The 27,734-nt window shown below is 45.9% G+C and overlaps 1 protein-coding gene across 1 annotated transcript in view; it reads right to left on the reverse strand.

The window, feature by feature from the left end:
• The window catches only part of LOC310784904 (uncharacterized protein), a gene marked incomplete at both ends in the record, with an annotated part of 287,352 nt that extends 263,872 nt beyond the window's left edge, over positions 1-23,480 (reverse strand). The window contains one exon of the mRNA XM_083645934.1: positions 23,307-23,480. Coding sequence (XP_083502060.1) covers positions 23,307-23,480 — 174 coding nt within the window. The remainder of the gene's footprint in view (positions 1-23,306) is intronic.
• Between the last annotated feature and the right edge of the window lie 4,254 nt (positions 23,481-27,734).

Consider the following 27,734-nt stretch of genomic DNA (forward strand, 5'->3'; position numbering starts at 1 on the left):
CAGCCAAATAAGTGATTTACCACAGATCTCACATATTGTGATAGTAAGTTGGATAAGTGACTGATAGATTTACAGGCCAACAATAAAAATGCATGTATGTACAGTATATATAGGCTGTAGACAATCATGTGCAAATCCTCCATAGAACACGCAAATAAATACACATACTGTATGAAAAATAGTAGTACAAATGTATCCAGCTTCAAGATAAGACAAAAATGACAAAAAAAGTAATTTGACATCTTTAAGGACCTTTTCTGCACAAAGTTACATCTTGATGCCAAAAGTCATTATGACTCTCATCATTTTTGGATCAAAAGTGAGGCTTATTCTAGTCTCGCAGTAGCAAGCCGTAGATACTGTATACATCTACAGTATATCTGGTGCACAACGCTTGAAAACCGGTTAAGGACCGCGCCCTAAGATCAAAACCAAATGCATGACAAGCCGTCACAGGCATATGAATTGACCAACCACAGACCTCCTTATTTGCGGGACGCAACTTGTGGGCGCTACTACATTTTGAGCGATGCACCAATGCACGCAGAGAGCCAGTCTTCCGCCATGACACTATTGGAGCCAGGGGATTTCTCAAGGCAAAACCCAGAAATGCTGACTTGTGATTCCGACCCTCCGTCGCTAATAAGCGTGCTGATGTAAGACGTTGGGTCTGACCAAGTGAGACTAGGCTCAATCTTGAGCGGTTGCCAACCTTTTCCACGCATGGCCCTGAAAATCTCAACAATGTTTGTGGCGCACATTCGACCGTAAACAGTACGAAGTCCAAATAATGGATTTTTTTTTTTTTCCCCCCAATATGTTTATTGTCATTTTTTCCTTATACACAACATACAGTGACAATACAACGTTAAGACATTTTACAACATACAGTACACACACACATACACACACAATCAACCTGCAACAATTCAAACTAACTACTGATAAAACAAATCAAACACTTCCTCCACATTGCTCACTTTTTTTTTTTTTTTTTTTATAACAAACTTTCAGGCAAGACCTCCGCCTCCATCTCTCATGAAACACATGTATGGCTCCCAGAGCTGAGCAAAATCTTTCCCTTTGCCCTTAGCAATGTACGTTAGTCTTTCCAGGCCAATACATTCAGAAAGTTCCCGTTTCCACATTCTTAGTGATGGCGCATCCATATTTTTCCAGCAAAGTGCCAAATAATGCATTCTCAGAGCATTTTATAAGCAGTGCAGCCACTTCTATAAGTGACTATTAGTATGTGTGTTTGAGCACGGAATGTGAGCGCAAGATTGAGCATGACATTTAGCCGAGGCCCCTCCCACAAGGAAGTGAGAGTGGAGACTGAAGGCACCGCGGCTCCAAGCACAAGCCAGTGACAGACCCACGCACACACGCACACACACACGGGTGCACGCACACACACATGGACACGCGCACGGGACAGACCTGCAAAACATGCACCACTTACTTCAACTCCTTCAACATTTTTATTTTAACGATAAAAGGAGCTCGTAATTAACTGCTGAACAGCTAATTACTATTGAATCAAGTTAGACTAAATTAACCTTTGAGGACGATAAAAAGAGCTGTCCATCAGCACCACACAGAAATCAGAAACAAAGTGAGGGGCCGTCTGCAATAGGCTAATTAACGAATAATTGATTGCAAATTAAATAACGGCATTGAAACAATGTAGAAATACAGTAATTCTCATACATTCGTTGATTTGGCGGTTGGGAATGGCTGATCTATATCTTATTCCATTTGTAATATTTGTTGATTGTACCCTGCAATATAGGATCAATTTAACATCTATATATCCTTTCACTCAAATGTGTCTTTAAAAATAAACCATTTTCCAAAATGAGGATCCGTTGATCTGGGATCAATCTTGTGAATGCTTCGCCAAATGAAACCCATGAGACTTCAGATGAAACATTGTCAGCAGGGTTATTTTGAGATACTTGATGTTTTTAATATTTGAGCAGATTGATTTGGGCTCTGGTCCTTGTCATCATGGGCGTAGAATTGGGTAGGGACGAGAGAGACTCTGAAATGTCCCTAGCAATTATTTTGATTGACAATAAACGTCGTTTTGTCCGTCAGTGTCTCGCCAATGTTAACTCATCATGTTCTCTACCACGCTGTGGGCTGTGTACAACAAGAGCCAAACCTCTGCGCATCGTCACCATGCAAGTGAAGACTCCATCCTATTATCAGTAACAGTTGTGTTTAGCCATTAAAGATTTATTTTAAGTTAGTTAAGTTAGTTTATTTATGCGTCACGTGCGTCTGTGACGAACGAAGACCGCAAGTAGTACTTACATGGTGGTTTATGTTGAGAGGGGTGTGTGTCTGTGTGTGCATGTGTGTGTGATTGTAAATTTGGCTAATTCAATGATTTGCTCAGTCAGGATGGCAGCCAAAAAAGAAAGGTGAACATGAGGATTTTATTTAATATATATGTAGTACTGTATATACAAGTCAAAAGGTAAGTAACTCGAGGAATATATTTTCTGAGTTGCTAATTTGCAGAATCAATAATAATAGTAATAATAATAATAATACTCAACTAAGCCATACACCTCCACTCTTCATATAGCATGAATGAATGAATGAATGTATTTGACAAAATTAAAAAAAATACAATACACCAACAAGCATACAGCATAAAATGATTCATCAGGATATCACAATAAAGTCAGCAAACTTATTTCCATTGTGGTCCTGAGACATCAATGTGTTATTTTGTCAGGTGACAGAAGCAGTCCAGCCAGGTAACATACGTCAGAGGAGGAGAGGCAGGTGGAGGAGAGGCAGGTGGAGGAGAGGCAGGTGGAGGAGAGGCAGGTGGAGGAGAGGCAGGTGGAGGAGAGGCAGGTGGAGGAGAGACAGGTGGAGGAGAGACAGGTGGAGGAGAGGCAGGTGGAGGAGAGGCAGGTGGAGGAGAGGCAGGTGGAGGAGAGACAGGTGGAGGAGAGACAGGTGGAGGAGAGGCAGGTGGAGGAGAGGCAGGTGGAGGAGAGACAGGTGGAGGAGAGGCAGGTGGAGGAGAGACAGGTGGAGGAGAGACAGGTGGAGGAGAGGCAGGTGGGGGAGAGGCAGGTGGAGGAGAGGCAGGTGGAGGAGAGGCAGGTGGAGGAGAGACAGGTGGAGGAGAGGCAGGTGGAGGAGAGACAGGTGGAGGAGAGGCAGGTGGAGGAGAGGCAGGTGGAGGAGAGGCAGGTGGAGGAGAGACAGGTGGAGGAGAGACAGGTGGAGGAGAGGCAGGTGGAGGAGAGACAGGTGGAGGAGAGACAGGTGGAGGAGAGGCAGGTGGGGGAGAGGCAGGTGGAGGAGAGGCAGGTGGAGGAGAGGCAGGTGGAGGAGAGACAGGTGGAGGAGAGGCAGGTGGAGGAGAGGCAGGTGGAGGAGAGGCAGGTGGAGGAGAGGCAGGTGGAGGAGAGGCAGGTGGAGGAGAGGCAGGTGGAGGAGAGGCAGGTGGAGGAGAGGCAGGTGGAGGAGAGACAGGTGGAGGAGAGGCAGGTGGAGGAGAGGCAGGTGGAGGAGAGGCAGGTGGAGGAGAGGCAGGTGGAGGAGAGACAGGTGGAGGAGAGACAGGTGGAGGAGAGGCAGGTGGAGGAGAGACAGGTGGAGGAGAGGCAGGTGGAGGAGAGGCAGGTGGAGGAGAGGCAGGTGGAGGAGAGACAGGTGGAGGAGAGGCAGGTGGAGGAGAGGCAGGTGGAGGAGAGGCAGGTGGAGGAGAGGCAGGTGGAGGAGAGGCAGGTGGAGGAGAGACAGGTGGAGGAGAGACAGGTGGAGGAGAGACAGGTGGAGGAGAGGCAGGTGGAGGAGAAACAGGTGGAGGAGAGGCAGGTGGAGGAGAGGCAGGTGGAGGAGAAACAGGTGGAGGAGAGACAGGTGGAGGAGAGACAGGTGGAGGAGAGGCAGGTGGAGGAGAAACAGGTGGAGGAGAGGCAGGTGGAGGAGAGGCAGGTGGAGGAGAGGCAGGTGGAGGAGAAACAGGTGGAGGAGAGACAGGTGGAGGAGAGACAGGTGGAGGAGAGGCAGGTGGAGGAGAAACAGGTGGAGGAGAGGCAGGTGGAGGAGAGGCAGGTGGAGGAGAAACAGGTGGAGGAGAGACAGGTGGAGGAGAGGCAGGTGGAGGAGAGACAGGTGGAGGAGAGGCAGGTGGAGGAGAGACAGGTGGAGGAGAGACAGGTGGAGGAGAGACAGGTGGAGGAGAGACAGGTGGAGGAGAGGCAGGTGGAGGAGAGGCAGGTGGAGGAGAGACAGGTGGAGGAGAGACAGGTGGAGGAGAGACAGGTGGAGGAGAGACAGGTGGAGGAGAGACAGGTGGAGGAGAGGCAGGTGGAGGAGAGACAGGTGGAGGAGAGACAGGTGGAGGAGAGGCAGGTGGAGGAGAGACAGGTGGAGGAGAGACAGGTGGAGGAGAGACAGGTGGAGGAGAGACAGGTGGAGGAGAGACAGGTGGAGGAGAGACAGGTGGAGGAGAGACAGGTGGAGGAGAGACAGGTGGAGGAGAGGCAGGTGGAGGAGAGGCAGGTGGAGGAGAGACAGGTGGAGGAGAAACAGGTGGAGGAGAAACAGGTGGAGGAGAGGCAGGTGGAGGAGAGACAGGTGGAGGAGAGACAGGTGGAGGAGAGGCAGGTGGAGGAGAGGCAGGTGGAGGGGCTGAATAATGACTTGGTGATGCTGTTAGGCTGATGATGTATAATAATCATACCCAATAGCCCACTCGACTAATGAAGTCTGCACACATAGGCATATGTTGTCTCACTCCTCAGGCATGCAGGCCACCATAACTATGTATAAACTAATTATCTAGCTAATTATCATGTCCTCTAGCTGCTAGAGGACATGAAATGGTCAAAGTCTATCATAAAAAGTCTATCATACATCCTGTCCCCCATGTGTGTCCCTACCAACGTCCAAATCAAACCTACACTCCCCTGCTTGTCATCAAGTAAAGCCAATTAATATCCTCAGCAACACTCACCACACCCCTCACAGTCATGTGTTTCCTATCATCACACATTGTAAAATGCTTTCACTGTTGAGTCCACACATGCATGCTTTGCAACACACAAAATATTATACAACAGCGGATTTAATAAGTTAAATCTTTACTCGTTTCTGCTTTCTATTTTAGGATTTAATTTGTTTGGAGGCATATAGAGCAGTGTAAAATGTTCACTAAAACACAAAAGCGCACAAAATCTGACAATCTTATTGCTTCCTCAAGATGTTATGGAGATTGCAAGCCAAGTCTCATCTAAACACTGGAAAATATTGATGGTAAGAAGAGGGCTTGATTATAATTAATCATACGACATTTCCAAATGGAAACAGATTGTCCAAATGGAAATATTTGAGTGCACATGTCACGGCTAAACACTGTAGCATCTGTTGGTGCAGACAGAACAGAGCGGAGGTCATCCTCCCATGTGACTTGTCTGCTCTCTGAGATGGCCTGGAAAAGCCCGTCTTGTGCTTTACCGTGACGTCACCGTGGTTAATCATCACAATAATGAGACAAAAGACAAAACCATCTTGTCTGAGGTGAGGTTAGATGTTCTTCTAGGGGACTGATCATCAAAAGCTGAGGGGAAAGTGTGTGCATCGATGCACACAGTATATGCACCGATCTACAGAGGAGGGCGCAAAACATGACTATCAAAAAGCAGAATTGCATCGGTAGCTGTCTCCAATTCTGCACCTGATTTAACCGCAATTTCGGAACTCTGTCGGGCTTGAATTGTGCCAGGTGTCAAGTGGAAGTAACAAAACAATATATTCTTGAAGAAAAAGATGAACAATATATTCTTGAATAAAAAGATAGATCGATCGACAGACAGACAGACAGACAGACAGACAGACAGACAGATAGATAGATAGATAGATAGATAGATAGATAGATAGATAGATAGATAGATTTGCGGTACAGCAGTGCACAACAAAAGGCTAATTTGGCACGAGTTGCAAAGTCAAGTGAAGCTTTAATGGGGGCTGATTGCAGTGTGTAAAATAGCACTTCCTTCCGTTCAGTAATTTGCACAGAGGGAGGATGTATCAGATCAATCTCTTCCTCTCTTTTTGCACACTATAAGTGGCTCATCTCCAACAGTCGTCAAATTAACAGTGTAAAAATGCACACCCTGATTCCTCATTATCTCCATATTTCACACCCTGATTCCTCATTATCTCCATATTTCACACCCTGATTCCTCATTATACCTCCATATTTCACACCCTGATTCCTCTATACCTCCATATTTCAGATGATTCCTCATTATCCCTCCATATTTCACACCCTGATTCCTCATTATACCTCCATATTTCACACCCTGATTCCTCATTAGACCTCCATATTTCAGATGATTCCTCATTAGACCTCCATATTTCAGATGATTCCTCATTATACCTCCATATTTCACACCCTGATTCCTCATTAGACCTCCGTATTTCAGATGATTCCTCATTAGACCTCCATATTTCAGATGATTCCTCATTATACCTCCATATTTCAGATGATTCCTCAATAGACCTCCATATTTCACACCCTGATTCCTCATTAGACCTCCATATTTCAGATGATTCCTCATTAGACCTCCATATTTCAGATGATTCCTCAATAGACCTCCATATTTCACACCCTGATTCCTCATTAGACCTCCATATTTCAGATGATTCCTCATTATACCTCCATATTTCAGATGATTCCTCATTATACCTCCATATTTCAGATGATTCCTCATTATACCTCCATATTTCAGATGATTCCTCATTATACCTCCATATTTCACACCCTGATTCCTCATTAGACCTCCATATTTCAGATGATTCCTCATTAGACCTCCATATTTCACACCCTGATTCCTCATTATACCTCCATATTTCACACCCTGATTCCTCATTAGACCTCCATATTTCAGATGATTCCTCATTAGACCTCCATATTTCAGATGATTCCTCATTATACCTCCATATTTCACACCCTGATTCCTCATTAGACCTCCGTATTTCAGATGATTCCTCATTAGACCTCCATATTTCACACCCTGATTCCTCATTAGACCTCCATATTTCAGATGATTCCTCATTATACCTCCATATTTCAGATGATTCCTCATTATACCTCCATATTTCAGATGATTCCTCATTATACCTCCATATTTCAGATGTTGGAGCGGCCGATTAGTACATCAGAGTCTTTCATTTTAATGAGTGCAATAAGGCTTTATCTGCGCTAACCTTTTGGGGTCAGTCCCTTTTTTTGCTGTGCTGAGACTTAATGCAATGAATGGTTTCTGATGCAAGCAGCACGGTGGCCATGGACACACACACATAATGTACAAGAGAAAATGAGACAGGAAAGGGGAGGAGCTGAAAAAGATTAAATATATGGTGCAAGGCAGATGCGTGTACCCAATATTTAATAAGATCTGATTTACGATGCAAAATAAGCAGAAAACAGGCCACATATTGCTTAGTAAAAGATGTAATCCATTAACATTCCCTCCGAGTCAATATCTGTCAGGCCGCATATCATGTCCCCCACCACCAACAATCATCCATTGCACATGTTGTACACAACCATTTGATGACTTTGAAAGCCACATCAACTACATGAACTGGTCTCGAGCCAGAAATTACTATATTATCTGGCAGGACCAAACTCTGTTCATGAAATGAGAATTTCACTCTCTGAAAACCGGCATCTAGACTATGGCTAATCTAGCACGTTTGGCACGCACACTATTCAGCACAGGTCTTCTTTGACCTTTCCTTTCCTGCCAAGTCAGCACAAAGTGAGAGTGACCAGAGACACAGAGTCACACACAAAAAACACCTCAACACACACACACACACACACACACACACACACACACACACACACACACACACACGTATGCCTCCCTCCACCACACAGTGCAGTGCACTAAACACACAGCAAACACAAGAACGCACATAGAACGCACATATCCGTGAGTACACAAACACACAATGAAAACACACACACACAGGAAACACACATGGGAGGCATAATTAATTGGGGGAAAAATGAAATTGCACGAGGCAGCATTCTTTGTTAAATCACAGGGAAGGCGTTTCCAGATGGTCTCATAAACATGCTGTTCTCATGCTGTGCCGAATTCCTGGCCCACAAATCAAGCTGCACATCAGACAAATATTTCATCATGAACACACCAAATGCTAAACAATACCAGTAGCCTTCTTATCCCCCCTTATCTTGTTTTAAATGGCTTAAAAAAATATTCTGTCTTTATGTATCCTACAAAATATTGCAAGCAATATTGGGGGGGGGGGGGGGGGGATGTGCACTATTGTTTTTATCAACACATAAATATGCATATTTAATAGTGGTGAGAATCACCAGATGCCACACGATACGATATTATCACAACACTTAAGTCATGATACGATAGTATTGGGGAGTGGCTGGCCAGGTGGCCTATAGGGTGACTCTCGTCCACACACATCTCATCCACACATATCCCCTCCACTAATAAACGGCTGCACCTCTAGCCTGAACACGAGAGCTAGCATAGCAAACTTGAAACTACCCAATCTGAAAAGCAAAGTTGGGAGAAGTACATTTCTCTATACCGGGGAAGAGGAGTGGAACAAGATACGAAATTAAATCTGCCAATTCTCTGAATGGTTTTAAAAACCTTCTGAAAAAATTATTGCTGAGTAAACTAGAGTAATGTGCAAGCCTTCCGTTGTCATGGTTATTGACCTTGTGTGTTTTTGTTGATTATTTTAATTGGTTTATTTGATGTTATGTGTGACCGTATGTCCTGTTTTTATAAGACCAGGGATCATGTTGGAAATAAGTGTTCACACTTTTACATGTCTATCCCTTGGATTTTGTTCTGCTATATCCATAAATATAATCAATCAATCAATCAATCAATCAATCACAGCTTAAACTATAATGGTTTTAACTAATGAATGAGATACAGTTTCCAGTCTGTTCATCTCGATTCAATCATTTTTATTGCCGCAAAATGGGATTGTCAAGCAGACAGGCTGACCAACACCGTCATAAAAACCTGTCATAAATGTTGCATGATGCACTTGACAATTTATATAATGAAATATCACAATACTGGCATTGAGCGTTTGGGGTTAAGGGCCTTGCTCAAGGGCACCCTTAGTGGTGGTAATGAGGGAGGGGCAAGCGCTGCCTTTTCACTTTCCCCACCCAGACTTATCCTGCCGGTCCCGGGGATTGAACCGACGACCTTCCGGTCACAAGCTCGCTTCTCTAACCTTTAGGCCACCACTGCCCACTACTGGCCACCACTGCTATATGATATATTGCCACACAAAATATCATGATACTATGCTGTATCGATTCCCGCCCCCACCCCCTAATATTCATATGTACTATGTACACACACACACACACACACACACACTCAGACTCAGACACGCACACCAACGCACAAACCCATCGTCCACTACACATTTCCACAGAAACACTTGTTGGACACAGCCACCTGTAACTGACCGTTTCAACCAATAGCTTGTGAGAGCGTACAGTGTGCAGCTTGTGAGAGCGTACAGTGTGCAGCTTGTGAGAGCGTACAGTGTGCAGCTTGTGAGAGCGTACAGTGTGCAGCTTGTGAGAGTGTACAGTGTGCAGCTTGTGAGAGTGTACAGTGTGCAGCTTGTGAGAGCGTACAGTGTGCAGCTTGTGAGAGTGTACAGTGTGCAGCTTGTGAGAGCGTACAGTGTGCAGCTTGTGAGAGTGTACAGTGTGCAGCTTGTGAGAGTGTACAGTGTGCAGCTTGTGAGAGTGTACAGTGTGCAGCTTGTGAGAGCGTACAGTGTGCAGCTTGTGAGAGCGTACAGTGTGCAGCTTGTGAGAGCGTACAGTGTGCAGCTTGTGAGAGCGTACAGTGTGCAGCTTGTGAGAGTGTACAGTGTGCAGCTTGTGAGAGTGTACAGTGTGCAGCTTGTGAGAGTGTACAGTGTGCAGCTTGTGAGAGCGTACAGTGTGCAGCTTGTGAGAGTGTACAGTGTGCAGCTTGTGAGAGTGTACAGTGTGCAGCTTGTGAGAGCGTACAGTGTGCAGCTTGTGAGAGTGTACAGTGTGCAGCTTGTGAGAGTGTACAGTGTGCAGCTTGTGAGAGCGTACAGTGTGCAGCTTGTGAGAGCGTACAGTGTGCAGCTTGTGAGAGTGTACAGTGTGCAGCTTGTGAGAGTGTACAGTGTGCAGCTTGTGAGAGTGTACAGTGTGCAGCTTGTGAGAGAGTACAGTGTGCAGCTTGTGAGAGTGTACAGTGTGCAGCTTGTGAGAGTGTACAGTGTGCAGCTTGTGAGAGTGTACAGTGTGCAGCTTGTGAGAGTGTACAGTGTGCAGCTTGTGAGAGAGTACAGTGTGCAGCTTGTGAGAGCGTACAGTGTGCAGCTTGTGAGAGAGTACAGTGTGCAGCTTGTGAGAGTGTACAGTGTGCAGCTTGTGAGAGTGTACAGTGTGCAGCTTGTGAGAGAGTACAGTGTGCAGCTTGTGAGAGTGTACAGTGTGCAGCTTGTGAGAGTGTACAGTGTGCAGCTTGTGAGAGTGTACAGTGTGCAGCTTGTGAGAGTGTACAGTGTGCAGCTTGTGAGAGAGTACAGTGTGCAGCTTGTGAGAGCGTACAGTGTGCAGCTTGTGAGAGAGTACAGTGTGCAGCTTGTGAGAGTGTACAGTGTGCAGCTTGTGAGAGTGTACAGTGTGCAGCTTGTGAAAGTGTACAGTGTGCAGCTTGTGAGAGCGTACAGTGTGCAGCTTGTGAGAGTGTACAGTGTGCAGCTTGTGAGAGTGTACAGTGTGCAGCTTGTGAGAGCGTACAGTGTGCAGCTTGTGAGAGTGTACAGTGTGCAGCTTGTGAGAGTGTACAGTGTGCAGCTTGTGAGAGCGTACAGTGTGCAGCTTGTGAGAGCGTACAGTGTGCAGCTTGTGAGAGAGTACAGTGTGCAGCTTGTGAGAGTGTACAGTGTGCAGCTTGTGAAAGTGTACAGTGTGCAGCTTGTGAGAGTGTACAGTGTGCAGCTTGTGAGAGTGTACAGTGTGCAGCTTGTGAGAGCGTACAGTGTGCAGCTTGTGAGAGCGTACAGTGTGCAGCTTGTGAGAGAGTACAGTGTGCAGCTTGTGAGAGTGTACAGTGTGCAGCTTGTGAGAGTGTACAGTGTGCAGCTTGTGAGAGCGTACAGTGTGCAGCTTGTGAGAGAGTACAGTGTGCAGCTTGTGAGCGTATCCAGTAGGCCGCGGGTGAAGAACAGGACAGGATGTTGAGCTCAGGCTGGACCGGAGTCCACAGGTCAGTGAGGTCACTCTGCTGAGGTCAGCTGTGTCGGCGGGCGGATTAGGAGCGGACGGTGATCCCAACGTGTCACCAGCAGCACCGTGTCTTTACACACTCCAACCAGCACTGATCCCCCTCACTGGCTCTCAGCGGGCGCGGCCACTAAGGCAAGCTGACAGCAGGGCTATTTTAGGGCAGAAATGAGCCGGGTTTGGACACGGCCACAGATAGAGAGATGGCCCGGGCCCGTGCCATCGCTCTCCATTACAGAGGATGAAAAACACTGTGAGGCGCCACTTTGCCACTTTGCAGCACAGAGCAACCTTTTGCTCACGACGGCTCCCAGAAACAGACGAGGGATAAATGTGTTGTGACAGCAGCTAATAAGGTCCCTGTGATCTGCTGTGTGTGCGTGTGTGTGTGTGTGTGTGTGTGTGTGTGTGTGTGTGGGTGTGTGTGTGTGTGTGTGTGTCTGTGTGTGTGTGTGCTCGTGCCGCAAGTGCGTGCGTGTGTGTGTGTGTGTGTGTGTGTGCGTGTGTGTGTGTGTGTCTGTGTGTGTGTAGGTGTGTATGTGTGTGCGTGTGAGTGTGCGGATGCCTGCCCATGTGTCTACTTACAGTAGCATGCTTTGAACAGGGGAGTCAAATAAAATGCACTGATGAGAGATAAATAGAGCCACTAAAAGAGGTTGCGTCGCAAAACATGACTACAAAATACACAATTTGACATGCTTGATCATCATCTCCACTTTTGTAGAACAGATTAAAAGACTCAATGCACTAAAATAGCAGGCAGGGACAGAAATACAGTCTCTACAAATAGCACGCCTGAGTCTCAAAATGCACTGAATGAATATTATACACCATTTGTGCAGATGTTCCATTGCCATGAATGCCATGGAAGCATCATATCACAGTCCATTGAGCCATATGGGCCGGAATGGAGGCATCCATGATCCAATCAGGAACCACAAATAGAGAAATGGTTCTAAAAGTAATTTGTCCTTTTAACTCCTCGCTAATGATCAGCTGCCCCTAATACAGCTGAGCATGGACTAAGACTTGACCACAGTCAGCAAACCAAGTGCTGCTGCTGCTAACCCACGTCACATGACTGCTGCTGCTAACCCACGTCACATGACTGCTACTGCTAACCCACGTCACATGACTGCTACTGCTAACCCACGTCACATGACTGCTACTGCTAACCCACGTCACATGACTGCTACTGCTAACCCACGTCACATGACTGCAATATAGTCCAGTCATGCTTGCTGTGTGACACACCGTGTGCAGAGAAGCAAGTTGCTTACAGAACAGAAAGCTTGACTGTATCTACCGTCGCACATGATGACAAATTACTTCTGTCATTTGTTTCTGTCAACTACTTGCTCTGAAGAGGCATCTCTTATTTGCTTTATTTAGAACTTGTTATCTCCGCCAGGCGAAGGCCTGGAGATCATGCATTCGGTCTGTGTGTGTGTGTGTGTGTGTGTGCACGTGTGTGTGTGCGCGCGCGTGCGTGTGTGTGTGTGTGTGTGAGAGAGAGAGAGAGTGTACAGTGTCTGTCTGTCTGTCTGAAGCTAATCGTGCATACTACTGGACCAATCAGCCAACAGTGGGGCGTGTGGGTTGGAAACATACAGTATGTAGCTAGAATGGTTGGAAAGCTACTTACTGTACAGCAGCTTGCAAGTTAAGGAAGGTTTTGTTAGCAGTTGTGTTGAAGAGCCCTCTTGACAAGTTGAGGCACCAGTCGTATTTTAGCTGCAGTGTGCCATCTGATTGGCTAACGGTGAGCCAGCGGAGTGACTGTGGGCGAGCGAGTGAGGGAGCGGTGGCGCACGTGTGGCTGCAGACAGAGGTGTGCTGATTGGTGCAGAGCTGAACGAGCAGTGTGCTGATTGGTGCAGAGCTGAATGAGCAGTATAAACTGTGGCTGGAGCTGTACACGTATATTATGAGACACTTTTTTTGAGAAATAAATACATTTCTGAGTCCTTCGAGTAAAGACAAATTCCCTTATTTTGTGTAGATACGAGGAGGCGGAGCCTGGGGGGGATCTGCACTCTACTGACTGAGTGCACTTTTCTAGTTAGATATGTTGTGTTGTGACTGCTAACGTGTTAAGCTCAGTGATGATGTCTGTCTTTAAAAGATAAAAGAACTTCTAATCAAACTCAGGATAGTATTATGCTAATGAAATGATCACAAAAGCTACAGATGCAGATATGCACGTACGCTTGTGGTCCTGCATTGTCTCCCTTCTGGCTCAAGTTAGATCTCAGCTCTCTGCAAGGCAACATCTCCAAAAGCCTTTCCCTTGAAACACTCTGGCTGCGTGGCAGACAGTGAATATTTGCGCTGTCAAAAGGATAAAAATATCACAACGTGTCTGAAACTATTAAAGCTGCAATTGTCGTCCCAGTTTAAGTTGCTTTTTCCTGATGGAGCTGAGTGGAGAAGCCATCCCTTTTCCTCACAAAATGAGACAGGGCTTTTTTAAAGGTCCATTCTATTGTAAGAAGAATAGCTTGTTCCACAGAAGCAGAGGAAATCATTGAGTTATTACAGCAGGTTCAATGTGTCTGGAAGAGAAGCAGACACAGGTTCAATTCATCCCCCTGCAAAGAGCACATACTTTGCACTTTAATGCATTTAAGTATTGTGCTCTTTCCATGATGATCAGGCATTGATAATAGCCTGCGGAGGCTTGGGACAGTCCTGAGCTGCACCCCCATCACCACCCCCACCCTCATTCATATCATCCCCCCATCACCCCCACCCTCATTCATATCATCCCCCCATCACCCCCACCCTCATTCATATCATCCCCCCACCACCCCACAACCCTTCATCACCCCTGCACCCCACCCCATTCATATCACCCCCCCCACACAACCCCTCATCACCCCTGCACCCCCACCCCATTCATATCACCCCCCCCCACACAACCCCATATCACCCCTGCACACCCACCCCATTCATATCACCCCCCAACAACCCCTCATCACCCCTGCACACCCACCCCATTCATATCACCCCCCAACAACCCCTCATCACCCCTGCACCCCAGCCCATTCATATCACCCCCCCCCCACAACCCCTCATCACCCCTGCACCCCAGCCCATTCATATCACCCCTGCACCCCAGCCCATTCATATCCGGAGGATGGTTGTGGGATCGATGGCATGCAGGGATGCTATTAGAGCTTAGGCAGCCAGGCAGCGGCGACTTCAGAAGCAACGTGTGGGAGGAGAAATAACACAAGGTAATTATCTGGGCCCCGCTAGGCTAGCTAGCAGCCAGGTAATCTGTGGAGTGGTGAGAGAGAGGGGGGCTGTGGAGGTGCTGTTCAGGTTGTCTGTCCGCATTTACCTCACTTCTCCACATTCTGCTCACTCCAGCAGCGCTGACAGAGAAGACGGAGCAACTCCCCCTTATGCACATTTTATACCCATTTTACAGTATTATCTGCCTAAGTGACATCTCTATCAAAAGGTGTGTGCAACATAGCCTACAGCTAAAATATGTGCTTCCTATTAATAGAATAATGTAGTTGGGGTGAGAAAAGTACATTCTGACTAACAGCTAGCCCTTCGAAAATGTTAACTGCTGACCAGTTTCAAAGTTTGTTCTTTGAAACTGGCAATAAGAACAGTGGGCCCACTTTAGGTTTCCTGTCTCTACAGGCTAAATAGCTAAATAAATTAAAAAAGAAGCTAAAAATAAGCGAATGTTCTTCAGTAAAAAGAGAGAAGAAACAGTAGTAGAGTGAATGACAGCTCCACCCGTCACGCTGCCGTTGAACGGCAAATTGCAGAGCAAGGTGAGAAGCCATCTGCTTCACTAGTCAGCTTAAAAAGTCCTGATGAGTGAGAAGAAGCCATTAGGCAAACACTCCAAGAGCATCTGGAGAACAAGTCATCACAAGGTCAAAGAAGTTACACTTCAAACTGCTGCTCATACAAGCTGATAAAAAAAAATGCATTCAATCTTTGCTGCTAACGAGAATCAGCAAAGCGTGATTTTGACTTTGCTGATCGCACATTTGGAAGTGCACACAAAATCTTTGTTCAGAGCAATTTAATATCATTTGCATCCTCTGTTCCTGACTGCTGCTTCTCATTTGTGCAATCGAGTACAACAGTATAATCACTGGTGCAACTATTCCACGCCACGCCTAAAAAGCTATATCCCAAATGAGTCATTCCTAAATGGAAAGAAAACACAAATTACCACGGCTACTAGGAATACATAACTCCATTTCACGTATAGGAGAAATGAAATAAACGATGTCGGTTGAAACGCAGAAACACAAACACAGATGCACACATTCACTTTCGCTCACCCATTCACTTACACACACACACACACACACACACACACTTAAAACAGAGGGCAATTATAAAAAGTGCAGACTCAGCAAGCCAACTACCTCAGTGTGGTCTTAAGCTTCCCTCTGCTTCCCAGTGCCGTTAATGAGTTAAAGGTCACCAGGCTGTTATGACACCAATTAGAGCACTATTTTCAAATCAGCAGTTAGCTCAGAGCAGCGCGCAGCGCGCTGATCGTCCGGCGCGCCGTGAGATTTACACAAAGCTAATGGCAGAATAATAAGCACAAAGCCACGCTGCAGCGGTTGAGGGATGCAACCGACTGTAAAGCCTCAGGGTGCTTCAGAGGTCATGTACTTCAATTAGTGGCGTTGGTCTCTGGAGATGGATGAACGCGGGGGTCGCGGTGGGGTCGCGGTGGGGGTGAAGGGGCAGGGAACCGTGTTAAAGGTTCAAGCTAAAGGGTCACTTTAGAGACCTTCCGCTCAACCAACTTGTGAAAAGGAAAACTTCACCCGAGGCTTGTTTTCCCTACAGTTAACACTTTCATCCAGAGAACTTTATAATGAGTCATTCATTATCTTGTTCAAGGACAATTTGACAGGTAGCATCATGGCGGTAAGGTTTTTTCTGTATGGAATGGGGACTCTACCGCCAGGACCTGTCAAAAAACGGAATTAGCACTATCTTAATATTAGCTGGAATGTGATGCCTAAAGTCGTTAAAGGGGGACTAACCCCCTAGATATGTATTAGAACAGTGATTTGAAAATACCTATGGAAAAAACCAAGAAATGACATATGCTCTTGTCTATACTGGACTCTTTGGCTGTGTTGAAGTCCAGATTTTTTTTCGGAAATCGACGCCATTACAGTTTGCAGTTTGCCTCAAAAATAATTTATTTGAGAGGGGCGATATCTTTATAAATATCAACAATTAGCCAACGCTGGTGGCCTGTATGGAAACAGAAAATCCTGAAATGGTTGATAGTTATATCAATTTGGCCATTCAGTGGCGAACTAGAAATTTAATTATTTTTGTCCCATTTTGTCCCATGTGTGTGTGCGTGGCTTGCATGTGGCTTGTCTAAACTTACGTTAAGAGCCTCGCTGCTCGCAGCACACAGCACACAGTGAGGACAAACCTCTCGCTCTGGGGTAACACAATGCGAGATTTCTCCACGTAATTCCCTCGTCTAACTAGAGATAAACCGCGCAATGAAATCCGTTTTTAATTTGCGTTTTGGGGGGGCGCAGGAGGCAGCGCAGAGCTCTTCTCCTCCTCACACTGTTCCCATGCGAATCCCCCCGAGCAGCACACACACACAGACAGAGCCAGTCGCTCTGCTCTGCTGACTTGATTTCCATAAAAGTTGGCGTTGCTTGTACACAGTGATGATATTATATTAGCCGATATGTTTAGAGAAGCTTTGTCACGTTGTCACGTCGTAGTATAGCGTTATATTTTACATGTGCGCTAAACTGCGACCATATTTGTTTGCGGAAATATCAGACTGCTCTCTGCTGCTCTCAGCACAGCACAGAGAGCCCAGCTGCTGCTGGCCTGCTGCGCGCGCCCGCGGAGCTTGGGGCTCGTCCATGTAACAGTACGACTCTCGCCTGCCTGGACTGGAGACAGTGCTTGCAACTCGGACTGATAATATAAACATCATCATTCGAGCTTATCCAGGTAAGATATCAATAAAGTAATGACACATTCAGCGGGAAACTAACTATAATTAAGACATGTGCCAACTTTGACGACGTTTGGTTCAGTATTTTAAGAACAAACTTCAATAAGAATAGGCTTGGAGTTCTGAGGAGCCGAAAGGGTACAGGGGGGGTAGGGGAGTAATTATCTTGAAATCCCATAGTCTTTGGGAACACTGTGACGTCAAAGTGTTCCTAATCTCCCATTCATTTGAGAAAAAAAAAAAAAGCAGTCTTTGACCCTAAGAGGGCGCTTATGCCAGATATGCTGCTGAAAAATGATACAAATGGTAAAATGGCAACAGTTTGGTGTCAAATGTGGAAATTTTGACCAGAATTCTTCACACATCACCCCCAAAGTCATATATATTGGTTAAAAGCTGAAAAAAAGTGTTTTGGAGGTTAGTTCTCCTTTAACATCAGGTTCCCCGTGACAAGAAAATATACTTCTCTCACGGATAAGCGGATAAACACGACATGCCTCAAACAGTGCAGTCTGCTTCTAATGAGAGCATACTATAGAGAGAGATAATATATGTACTAACTATACACACATCTGATTGGCTTCTGGCACTCTGCCACTTCTCATTGTATATTTGCTGGTTGGTTGCACATATATACTGTAACGAATCACTCAAATGTAAATAAATGTCCAGAAAATTGGTTCCAAGTGAAATTGAAAAGAAGAAGAAAAGAAAATGCAATTCCTTTCATTTTCTCTTGTGATGTCTATCATTTCTTCCACACAGTATCTAGATGGACAATAGTAAACCGCAGCTGTGCTAAAACAATGTGCTAACAAGTAACAGCACTAGTTATGGCCGTACTAATTGCAGCCATAAACACACAGACTGAGAGCAACTATAGTGTGTTGCCTGTTTTCTTTTTCCTTTTTTACTTCAAATGTATCCACAGGTTTTGTGAACATGCCAGCTGTTTTTCCAGCATCAGCACCACCCTGTGTTACAGTCATAGGCTAACATTCACACCTGAAACTGCCCTGATTTTACTGTGACGCTGTATGGTTGAGGATGGAAATGAGTGAACACAACAACCACGACAATAACAACTTCTAAGGCGGAGAGTGCTCAATTGAACACTTTTCCAGACAGTGAAAGATGCAAAAAGGCGTGTTGTAAAAAAATATATATCTATAAAAAAATATATATATCTATATATATCTATATATATATATCTATATATATATATATATATATATATATATATATATATATATATATTTGTTTTTTCATATATACGTATATATATATATTTCAATCATGAGAGGCCAGTTGCTCTTGAGGGAAGAGGAGGGCATCTGCATAGGCTAGGAGATCCCCGGAGCGTTGAGAGATCCACGGCGATTATCCACGGGTAAAGAGGACTTGGGGGTGCAGACGTCATACTTGGACTTTGACTGACCACGTCATACTAGAACTTGACTGACATCAGGGGGTGATCGGGTTATATATGAGTGGCCTTCTGCTTGAAATTTGGTCTGGAGACCTCACATATATATATATATATTAATAAATGTTAACTTTGACAGTGAGAGGCACACCTGTCTGTTTCTGCACATATTGTACTGTGCAGCGTAGCAGTTAAATATAGACCTTATTCGATTGACGTCACTCACGTACGGGCACGCCCACCGCCGCCATGTTCTCGACATAGCGCTGCAGCTCTCAAGTGACAGCCTATGTGAGAGCAGCGTTTATAGGAAGCTAGCCGCCGTTAGCGTTACCTGTATCGTTCCTGTTGTGTTCGGACGGTGACCTGCGTTAGGCATGGCTGTAGTAATGACAGCAATAAAGTCCCCGTGGTTTGTTTCTATCTCTACCGTCCACAGATGTGAACGGAGTGAGACGGAGGATACGTCAGCAGCACAGGAGATGTGTGTGGATAGTTGGGAGAGACAGGTGAAACTTTCTGACAGCTCCTCACTGCAAAGTCTGTTCATCTCGTTTTTTCTTTTGTTTATTATTACAGGCATTAACAGCAGCATACAAACAACAACTCTGTTTTTTTTTATTGCTGTCATCACTATCGCCATTTTGTAATGGAACAGAAACGACAATAAGGCCGTTACTATATAGTTGTCAGCTGCAGGACGGTATGTCAACAATATGGCGCCGTCCGGGGTTAGCAAATAAGGTCTATAGAGAATAATGGTGGATCTTTGCAAGACATCATTGCTTCTTCTTTTGCAAAACAAACATCTTGTACATGTAACAATTATTCGGCTCATTTGGAGACGCTCAAATAAGCTCTCCGTTTGCTTTCAAAATCGCCTGCTTCACCTCCTTTGATCCCGCCTCCCATTGACACAGCATTGACACAGCATTGACAAAGCATTGACACAGCATTGACACAGCATTGACACAGCATTGACAAAGCATTGACACAGCAGTGACACAGCATTGACAAAGCATTGACACAGCATTGACACAGCATTGACACAGCATTGACACAGCATTGACACAGCATTGACAAAGCATTGACACAGCATTGACAAAGCATTGACACAGCATTGACACAGCATTGACACAGCATTGACACAGCATTGACACAGCAGTGCTGTGAAAAGAGGACGTGCCAAATTAGCATCCGGGGTTACAGCTGGTCATGTGACCTGACCAGCTGGGCCTGGTCATGTGACCTGACCAGCTGGGCCTGGTCATGTGACCTGACCAGCTGGGCCTGGTCATGTGACCTGACCAGCTGGGCCTGGCAATAATTCTGGCGCTGGAAGCGAGTCGTGACATGTTTTGCCTATGGTCACAGTACTCCCTGAAGTGTAGGGAAACTGGAAAGACATATTTGACTATTGAAAATGGGCAGCTTAATGCTTTGCTCAAGGCCACACGTTGTCTGTAGTTGCTTAGAATAGAGAGAGGGGAAAAAAGGAGTATTAAACATTAACTTCCCGCGCCCAGATCTGAGCATTCAGATTCTGGGGACGGTCTGGGCGGAATCAAACCAATTTGAGTTTCACAGTCCGACTTCCCCACACGGCTGAGTGCACACAGCAGCACAGCAGCAGAGACACCCCTGTCTGCCACAGCTGTTCTGAGCTGCGTCTCGCTCGCTATGATACCAGCAATAAACAGGAGGGCAGTGCAAAGGCAGGCAGGCGCCCTTTAACAAGGACAGTAACAGCAGCTCCACTTCCACCAATGACACCTTGATGAGGAAACTCTCCAAACCAATCGATGGCATGGCGGCAGCCAGCCGCTCAGGCACACACCAGAGCAATCTAGTAAGAGAGTGGCGTCAGCGCCGGAGGTCCAAAATGCCTGACTCATTAGCCAATGAACAGCCAGGAAGGAGTATCACGCTACTTTTGAATGCTAAAATAAAGCTGATAATGTACAATTTGATTCAATTTGATTTGATTCACAAACTGTCCATTTTGCTACAACTCGACAGTGCTGCTTAATCCAGATCTCTCTCTCTCTCTCTCTCTCATTGTTAGAGTGGCGTTTGTGAGTAGGAGCCACTCACTGTGCAGCGAGGAACAACAGTTTCTCTCTAACATCGCAGGAGTTAACTAAGGCCTTGATGCCTCATTGCTTCACCATGCAGCAACAACAAAGACACAGAGAAGACATTTAGAGCCTGCGTACAACATCAACACTGACTGTACCCGAAGCTTTAGCGCGGCTTAAGCACGAGAGAAATCAACGCTGGCAGGGACAGTAGCAGCACGACTCATCACCTTCACTCATGGTGCGCCACACGCCAAACAATTATATATGTTCACAGTTTCAGTGGACTTTTCACGTCAGTCCAAACATCCTTTTCACCTTGCCGAGATGACGCCCCCAAAGGAGAAACGACGATTAATGTCTGCTCAAAGTTTGTCTCAAAGCGCTCAAAATCGATCCAGCATGCCGTGACAAGCGTCCCACTCAGAGGCGCCCGGTAGCAGTCGGGTCCAGTCATCTACTGTATGTTTTCCTCTGTTGTGTTTGCTCTGGCGCTATCTCGTCTCCGCTCTGAGGCCCGTGGTGCCTCTCGGCGTGATTGACGGAGAGAGGTTCAGGCTCCTGCCAGAGACGTGTGATTGACGTTGCTGGAGCTGGAGGCGAGCCAGCGAGGATTTCACTGTCACTCTGGATGTGTTAGAGGGCGGCAACATGACAGGGGGGGGGGGGTGGATATGTTTGAGAAGCTGCACTCACACACGGAGACTGCACACGGCACGACGATGTCATCATAAATAAGCAGATTTGAATGTACAGGCCATAGCTGTGGTTTCACCAGTATGGATAGAACTGTTGTCATGGCAACATAACAACGCATTAGCCGCTACCTCTGAAAGCACTAAAGGAAAAGAGCAAAGGCACCACCAACTGAGTTTCACGTGTTCTTACGGCGAAGAACACTGGTGGGCCAACGCGGGTACTACCCCCACCACTGGATATTATACTCTCTCTCTCTCTTCTCTGCAGTTATCAATGCTCCTGAGTCCTGACTATCATGTGACATGTGCAACATGCAACACAACTAACAACACAAATGCACACAAACAGCTGTGCAACTTTGCTTTTCAGCACTCAAAGAGACAAACACACGAAGAAGAATGAGTGTCTCTCTCTCTGATAGCAGAGGATGTATTACCTCCAAACACACGAGACAGGCAGAGACAGACAGCATCTCATCATTGATCACACATATTGAGGCACACACAGACGGTATATAATAGGGGTGGGGAAAAAAATCGATTCACCTAAGTATCGCGATTTTTAATGTCACGATATTTTGGATCGATCTTTTATTCCAGAATCGATAATCGCAAAAAAAAAAAAAAAAAAAAAAGATTTTTTTTTTTTTTTTTTTTTGGGTGCTTGCAGTCAGGCCACTCACTGAACAGCAGGCCAGGCGCCGCCTACTGGTTTACTAGTGGTTTTATTACTTTATTAGTTAGTCTGAAGTAATAATTACACTTCAGGGTTAAAGTGGGTGCATCTCATTGTAAAATTGGACTTCAAACGGCCCAAATCTGGCTTCAAACGGCCAAAATTGGGCTTCAAACGGCCCAAATTTCACGCGCGTCGGCCCATATCGGCCTGGCCTGCTTGGTATCTAATGCCGGCCTGAATTATGATCCCAGTCCGCCCCTGTTTTTAACTATATCGCCCAGCCCTACTCATGATATATAATATACAGTCTCTAGTGTATGATTCAACTTTTCCCATGTTCTAATCTAGTGTAAAAAAGCAAACAAACTGAAAAAAGAAAAGAAAAAAATAAACAAAAATCGCAATAAATCGTAATATCGAATCGCAATAATCGTAGAATCGCAATACTTAAGAATCGCAATATAAATCGAATCGGCACCCAAGAATCGTGATAGTATCGAATCGGGAGATAAGTGAATCGCCACAGCCCTAGTATATAAAGTGCTGCCATCACTCCCAACCAGCCGGGCTCACAGATCATTCATGGCAAATAGGGGGGGTGGGGGGGTGTTGAAGCAATGAACCCTGTGTGTGAGCGCCTGAGTGATATGTCGTGTGTGTGTGTGTGTGTGTGTGTGTGTGTGTGTGTGTGTGTGTGTGTGTGTGTGTAGCAGGTGTGTGATGATATATTATGTTGATTTGTAGTGATGGTGTCTGTTGATGTGTGTTGTGGTTACAGTACGTATGCCCATCAGTATTGCACTACTGGGTGTGGAGTGTAATCTAATTGTGTTTGTCTGATGAGCGCTGTGAGGCACAAGAAACATTTCCTAAAGGACGACGAAATATCTCTCCATCTAAATTATATCATCACACAGGAACAGCAGCAGTAGATGGCGGCGGCGGCAGCGGGGGTGTGTGTGTGTGTGTGTGTGTGTGTGTGTGTGTGTGTGTGTGTGTGTGTGTGTGTGTGTGTGTGTGTGTGTGTGTGTGTGTGTGTGTGTGTGTGTGTGTGTGTGTGTGTGTGTGTGCGCGACTTACTTTTTTGTCATCTTTCTGGCTGGCTGTCTGAGCGTCCTGACTGTGGCTGTCAGCAGAGGGCGTTGCGCTGGCGTCCGGCGGTCTGTCTTCTGACTCACTCTGCTGATTGGCCCCCGACGGAGGAGAGCCCGGGGGGAGGGGCTCCGGCTGCTGAACGCCACTCTGGACCTCCATCTTCCTCTGTGCTGCCTTACAGAGCGGCAGAGGGAGATGGAGGAGATTGAACAGAGATGATTACACATCAATAAGACAATAAGATCATGTTGACTGTTAGTGAGCACATTTCTTAGTATTACATAATCATGTATATTCATACAAGCACTCACACGACATTGATTAGCAACCACAACAAAAGTACTTTAATTCAAGGTCACACAGCATCAAAGTTCTTTACCACCCAAACAATCCACAAATCAACTAACCGGTGCACACAAATCATCTAACAGGTGCACACAAATCTAATTATCTTCCTTGCACTTCAAAAGCAAGCAGCAGATTATTGCATTGATAAAGACTAAAGAGTGCTGCTGCAGTTAGTCTACAACACAAAGAAGAACTAAACTTGCTTTTTGGTATGGGGTTGGTAAGCCCAGAGCCATTGAGATATAAGAGTTGTCTCATCTCGATTCACTCCAATGAATTTTTTTTTTTACACCTCGCAATAGTTCCCGGAAGTAAGGTTCTGGATTAAGCAGTGCTGTAGAGTTGCAGCAGAATGGACAGATTGTGATGTACTTTGAAAAGCCGGGTAAGACGTTTAAAGAATCAAATATCACTTATGAGCATTATTTTATGCATTCAAACGGCCCACCATGTACTTCCTGTAACTATACTACTTCCTGTAACTATACTAGCTAGACTGGAGCTCATAGCTATTATGTGAGTCACGTGACGAACGATCAAGCATTTTGGACTTATGTTGGCATGCCTCTCTCTTCAAGGAGATATCTAAGGCATGAGTGTAGCTGGGTAGCAGCAGGGGGAGTGTAGTAGTGAACAGAGAGAACCGCCCTTCAACCAGACTAGGACCCGTGTCTCCAAGTACCTGGCCTGCTTCAGTGTCCTTGAGCAAGAGACTGGATCCCTGCCAGCTCCAGGGACGCTGTGCTGCAGCTGACCCTGACCTGACCGAGCTGACCTGTCTGTGGAGGCAGGCGAGCAAAAAGCTGAATTTCCCTACAGGGACCAATAAATTATCACATTGTGCATTTTCTACACACCACAAAAGAATTATAAGATAGGGGAAGGGCACCATGCTCTTCAGTGATGTGTCGGTCGGCACGCCTGATTCTGTGTGTGTGTGTGCGCATGTGCGTGTGCGTGTGTGTGTGTGCGTGTGTGTTTATGCACGAAACCCAAAGGTAAGAGCAAAACTTGCCATTAGCATTCATCTGTTCAACAAAAAGGCTTCTTAACTCATTACTTAACTATTCATGGAGCATGCCTTGGATACTTTCACCTGTAGTAAAATATTTAATGGCTAGAATGAAGGGAAAGACACCTCACAACAACAACAGAGTCTAAGCTTTCTTTACCAAGTGTTACTGCATCATACCAGTGGGCGTGGCAGAGTGCACACAGTCCACCCGAGACAGGCAGAAAAGCACAGACTGACCAATAAAAGAGCATTGTCACCTGGAATGAAGGACAGGTGAAAAACTCTGAGCAGTGTGTGTCCATGTTTGGATCTCAGTCGCTCTTCATTCCGCATTCTACGCTTATCAATAAGTGATGAGGTCAATCGCTTGCTCCCTCATCTGAGATGAGCTGCCTCATTGTGTGTCCTGACTCCTGAAGGACCGGTTTGTTTTAGCAAAGCATCCTGCAGGCAGCACATTGAACAGACCTGTGAGTGAAGGCTAGGCTACCAAACATTAGCATCACAGGTGACACAGCAGCACACCTGCTGGCCCAGGTGTCACGTGGTTCACATGAGCATTATCATCTTAGGCTAGAGAGAGTCCCTCAAGATAATTGGAAAATTAGCAAGTAGGCTACAGTGACAGTCCCTCAACTGAACTGAACACATCATTTGGTGTTTTAACGTTATAGGCTTTAAGATTGCGTTTGATTGTAAACGTTCAAAGTTGGCTTCTTCCTGAGTTGCTGCTGATAATATGCATCCGCCTGCCTTCAATTCAAGCTTGTAGGGTTTAATATGAACCTGCAGCTAGTACCTACCAATGGGCATTTTAGTCGACACAGGGATATAGCTTAGAACAGTTACAACAAGGCAACGTTGTTCAACGTTATATCGTATACGTTGTTTTCGGCTACAACAATATGAGGAGGAGGTGACTTAAGTTGCAGCAGCATATTATTAACGAGTGTCTGTCTGACTGTCGCCGCTGACAGCAGGGCTGCTACTGTCTGTCTGTAGCACCGAGCCTGCATTCATCAATGAGGATGATAAACGACGGCCCACTAACACACAAAAGAGTCGCTAAAGAATGTGGAAATACCTCCGTGTGTGACTTCTTGGCTCGTCGTTATGTCAGAAGCATATACAGTACCACCAAGAGGAAGATGCGGTAGTGCAACAACTTGCTTTACATCTCTCTTGTTGCACTGACGCGGAAAGCCACAGCCGTCTGGGGCAGAACAGGCAGCAGGTTCATTGAGTTGTATGAGAAGTTATCCCGTCCAAACTAGCGGAGGAGGCAGTGCGACAGACAGGTTCAGCCCGCTGAGAGGAGACGGTGCACGGGTGGTGTACACGCACGAGACGAGCCGCTGTGGTCACGGCGGGGCGGGCGTGTCCCCGCGCGAGCTGTCAGTGAACCACCCTCCTCCTCCCTCCCGCCGGTTAGCGCGAGCCAGTGTCAAAAATGCTGCCTTCAGGTGCTCCTCGAAAGCTCCTGCCGCCACCTGCTTCGTAAGCGTAGGCTACTACCCAAGTAAGTGCTTTGGCGGGTAAAGATGTATAAATTAGCCTATAACATGTTAGCCTACACAGCACATTTTAGGCTAACCGAATAAGAGACATGATACAAAACATGACACTTACCTTAGAATAGATCAAGCAGAGTACCGCAGGAATGAGACCTTTTACTGTACTGTCTTTCAGAGGCTGTAGCGGGCTGGTATCATCCAAGTGTCAAGTCAACCATGCCATGCTAGCTTGGAATGGGGGGTAGCCTAGATAATGGTCCAAAGTTAGGCTACATTTTGACGAGACAAAAAGTCAAAGAGGTCCCTTGACCTTTCACCCCATCATCTGAATGAGACGGGTTTTATGGGTAGGCCCAGAGCCTAGGTAGGCCCAGAGCAATCTGGGTAGGCCTACCACGAGTCTCGCCTGGAGCGCCCGGGGACCATTAGCATCTCCCATCAATCCGCCATGCCGCTCTCGCCTCTAGGTCTTAAAACCAACCTTTACCTGAGCCAGAAACTTGAAGTGAAAACGCTATCCGACGCCTAACATCCTCTTCTGTAGTTGCCGCTTCCAAATTGTTGCATAAAATCCACTTTTCTGTCTTTGAAAAAACAAAAATCATTCATCTGGAGCAACCCTGACATGCGGCGCACTGTTTACTCACTAATGCCCCCACACTTCCGGAATGGTATTGCAACTACATTTCTGCGTTTGTGCCAAGCAAGTTGCAATACCATTCCGGAAATGTGGGGGGCATTATTGAGTAAACGGTGAGTCGTATGTCCGGGTTGCTCCAGATATGAATGATTTTTGTTTTTTCAAAGACAGAAAAATGGATTTTATGCAACAATTTGGAAGCGGCAACTACATTTATTTAGAAGAAGAGGATGTTAGGCGTCGGATAGCGTCTTCACTTCAAGTTTCTGGCTCAGGTAAAGGTTGGTTTTAAAACCTAGATGCAGGGTAAGAGTCTCCCCTACAGACATACATGCCCACTTTATGCTAATCACCTTTTTATTTTCGGCAAAAAACATGCAGTTATTTGCATGCATTATAAATATGTTGTTTTCGCCTATTCTATTTGAATATTTGTGCATACTGTGGTCCCTAAACCGTATTGGAATTGCATAAATCCTCCACCAGTGCAGGTCGCCTCGCCCCTCCTTCGCTACAGGGTCTCAAAAGTCACTCATCCCGATCTCGACTCTTCTCGTCCCTGGCACCTCAATAGTGGAACGAGCTTCCACCTTCGGTCAGGACAGCTGAATCACTGCCGATCTTTCGGAAAAGACTAAAGACACACCTTTTCAGGCTCCATCTGTGCCCTTCTTGATCTAACTTCTTTCTCTCTCTTTCTAAAAAAAAAAAAACTACTAACCTAAACTAAACTTGTACCACTGTTCCTTCAGAATTTGTAGTTGTCATAGACTGTGCTCCATAGTTGATTGCTCTATTGCTGACAAAAATGTGTTATTGTAAGTCGCTTTGGATAAAAGCGTCTGCCAAATGACGTAATGTAATAAATTGGGCATGCCTGGAAAGCTGAGACTCTT

The sequence above is a fragment of the Poromitra crassiceps genome (assembly GCF_964638095.1).
Source record: "Poromitra crassiceps genome assembly, chromosome: 11".
Classification (NCBI taxonomy): Eukaryota; Metazoa; Chordata; class Actinopteri; order Beryciformes; family Melamphaidae; genus Poromitra; species Poromitra crassiceps.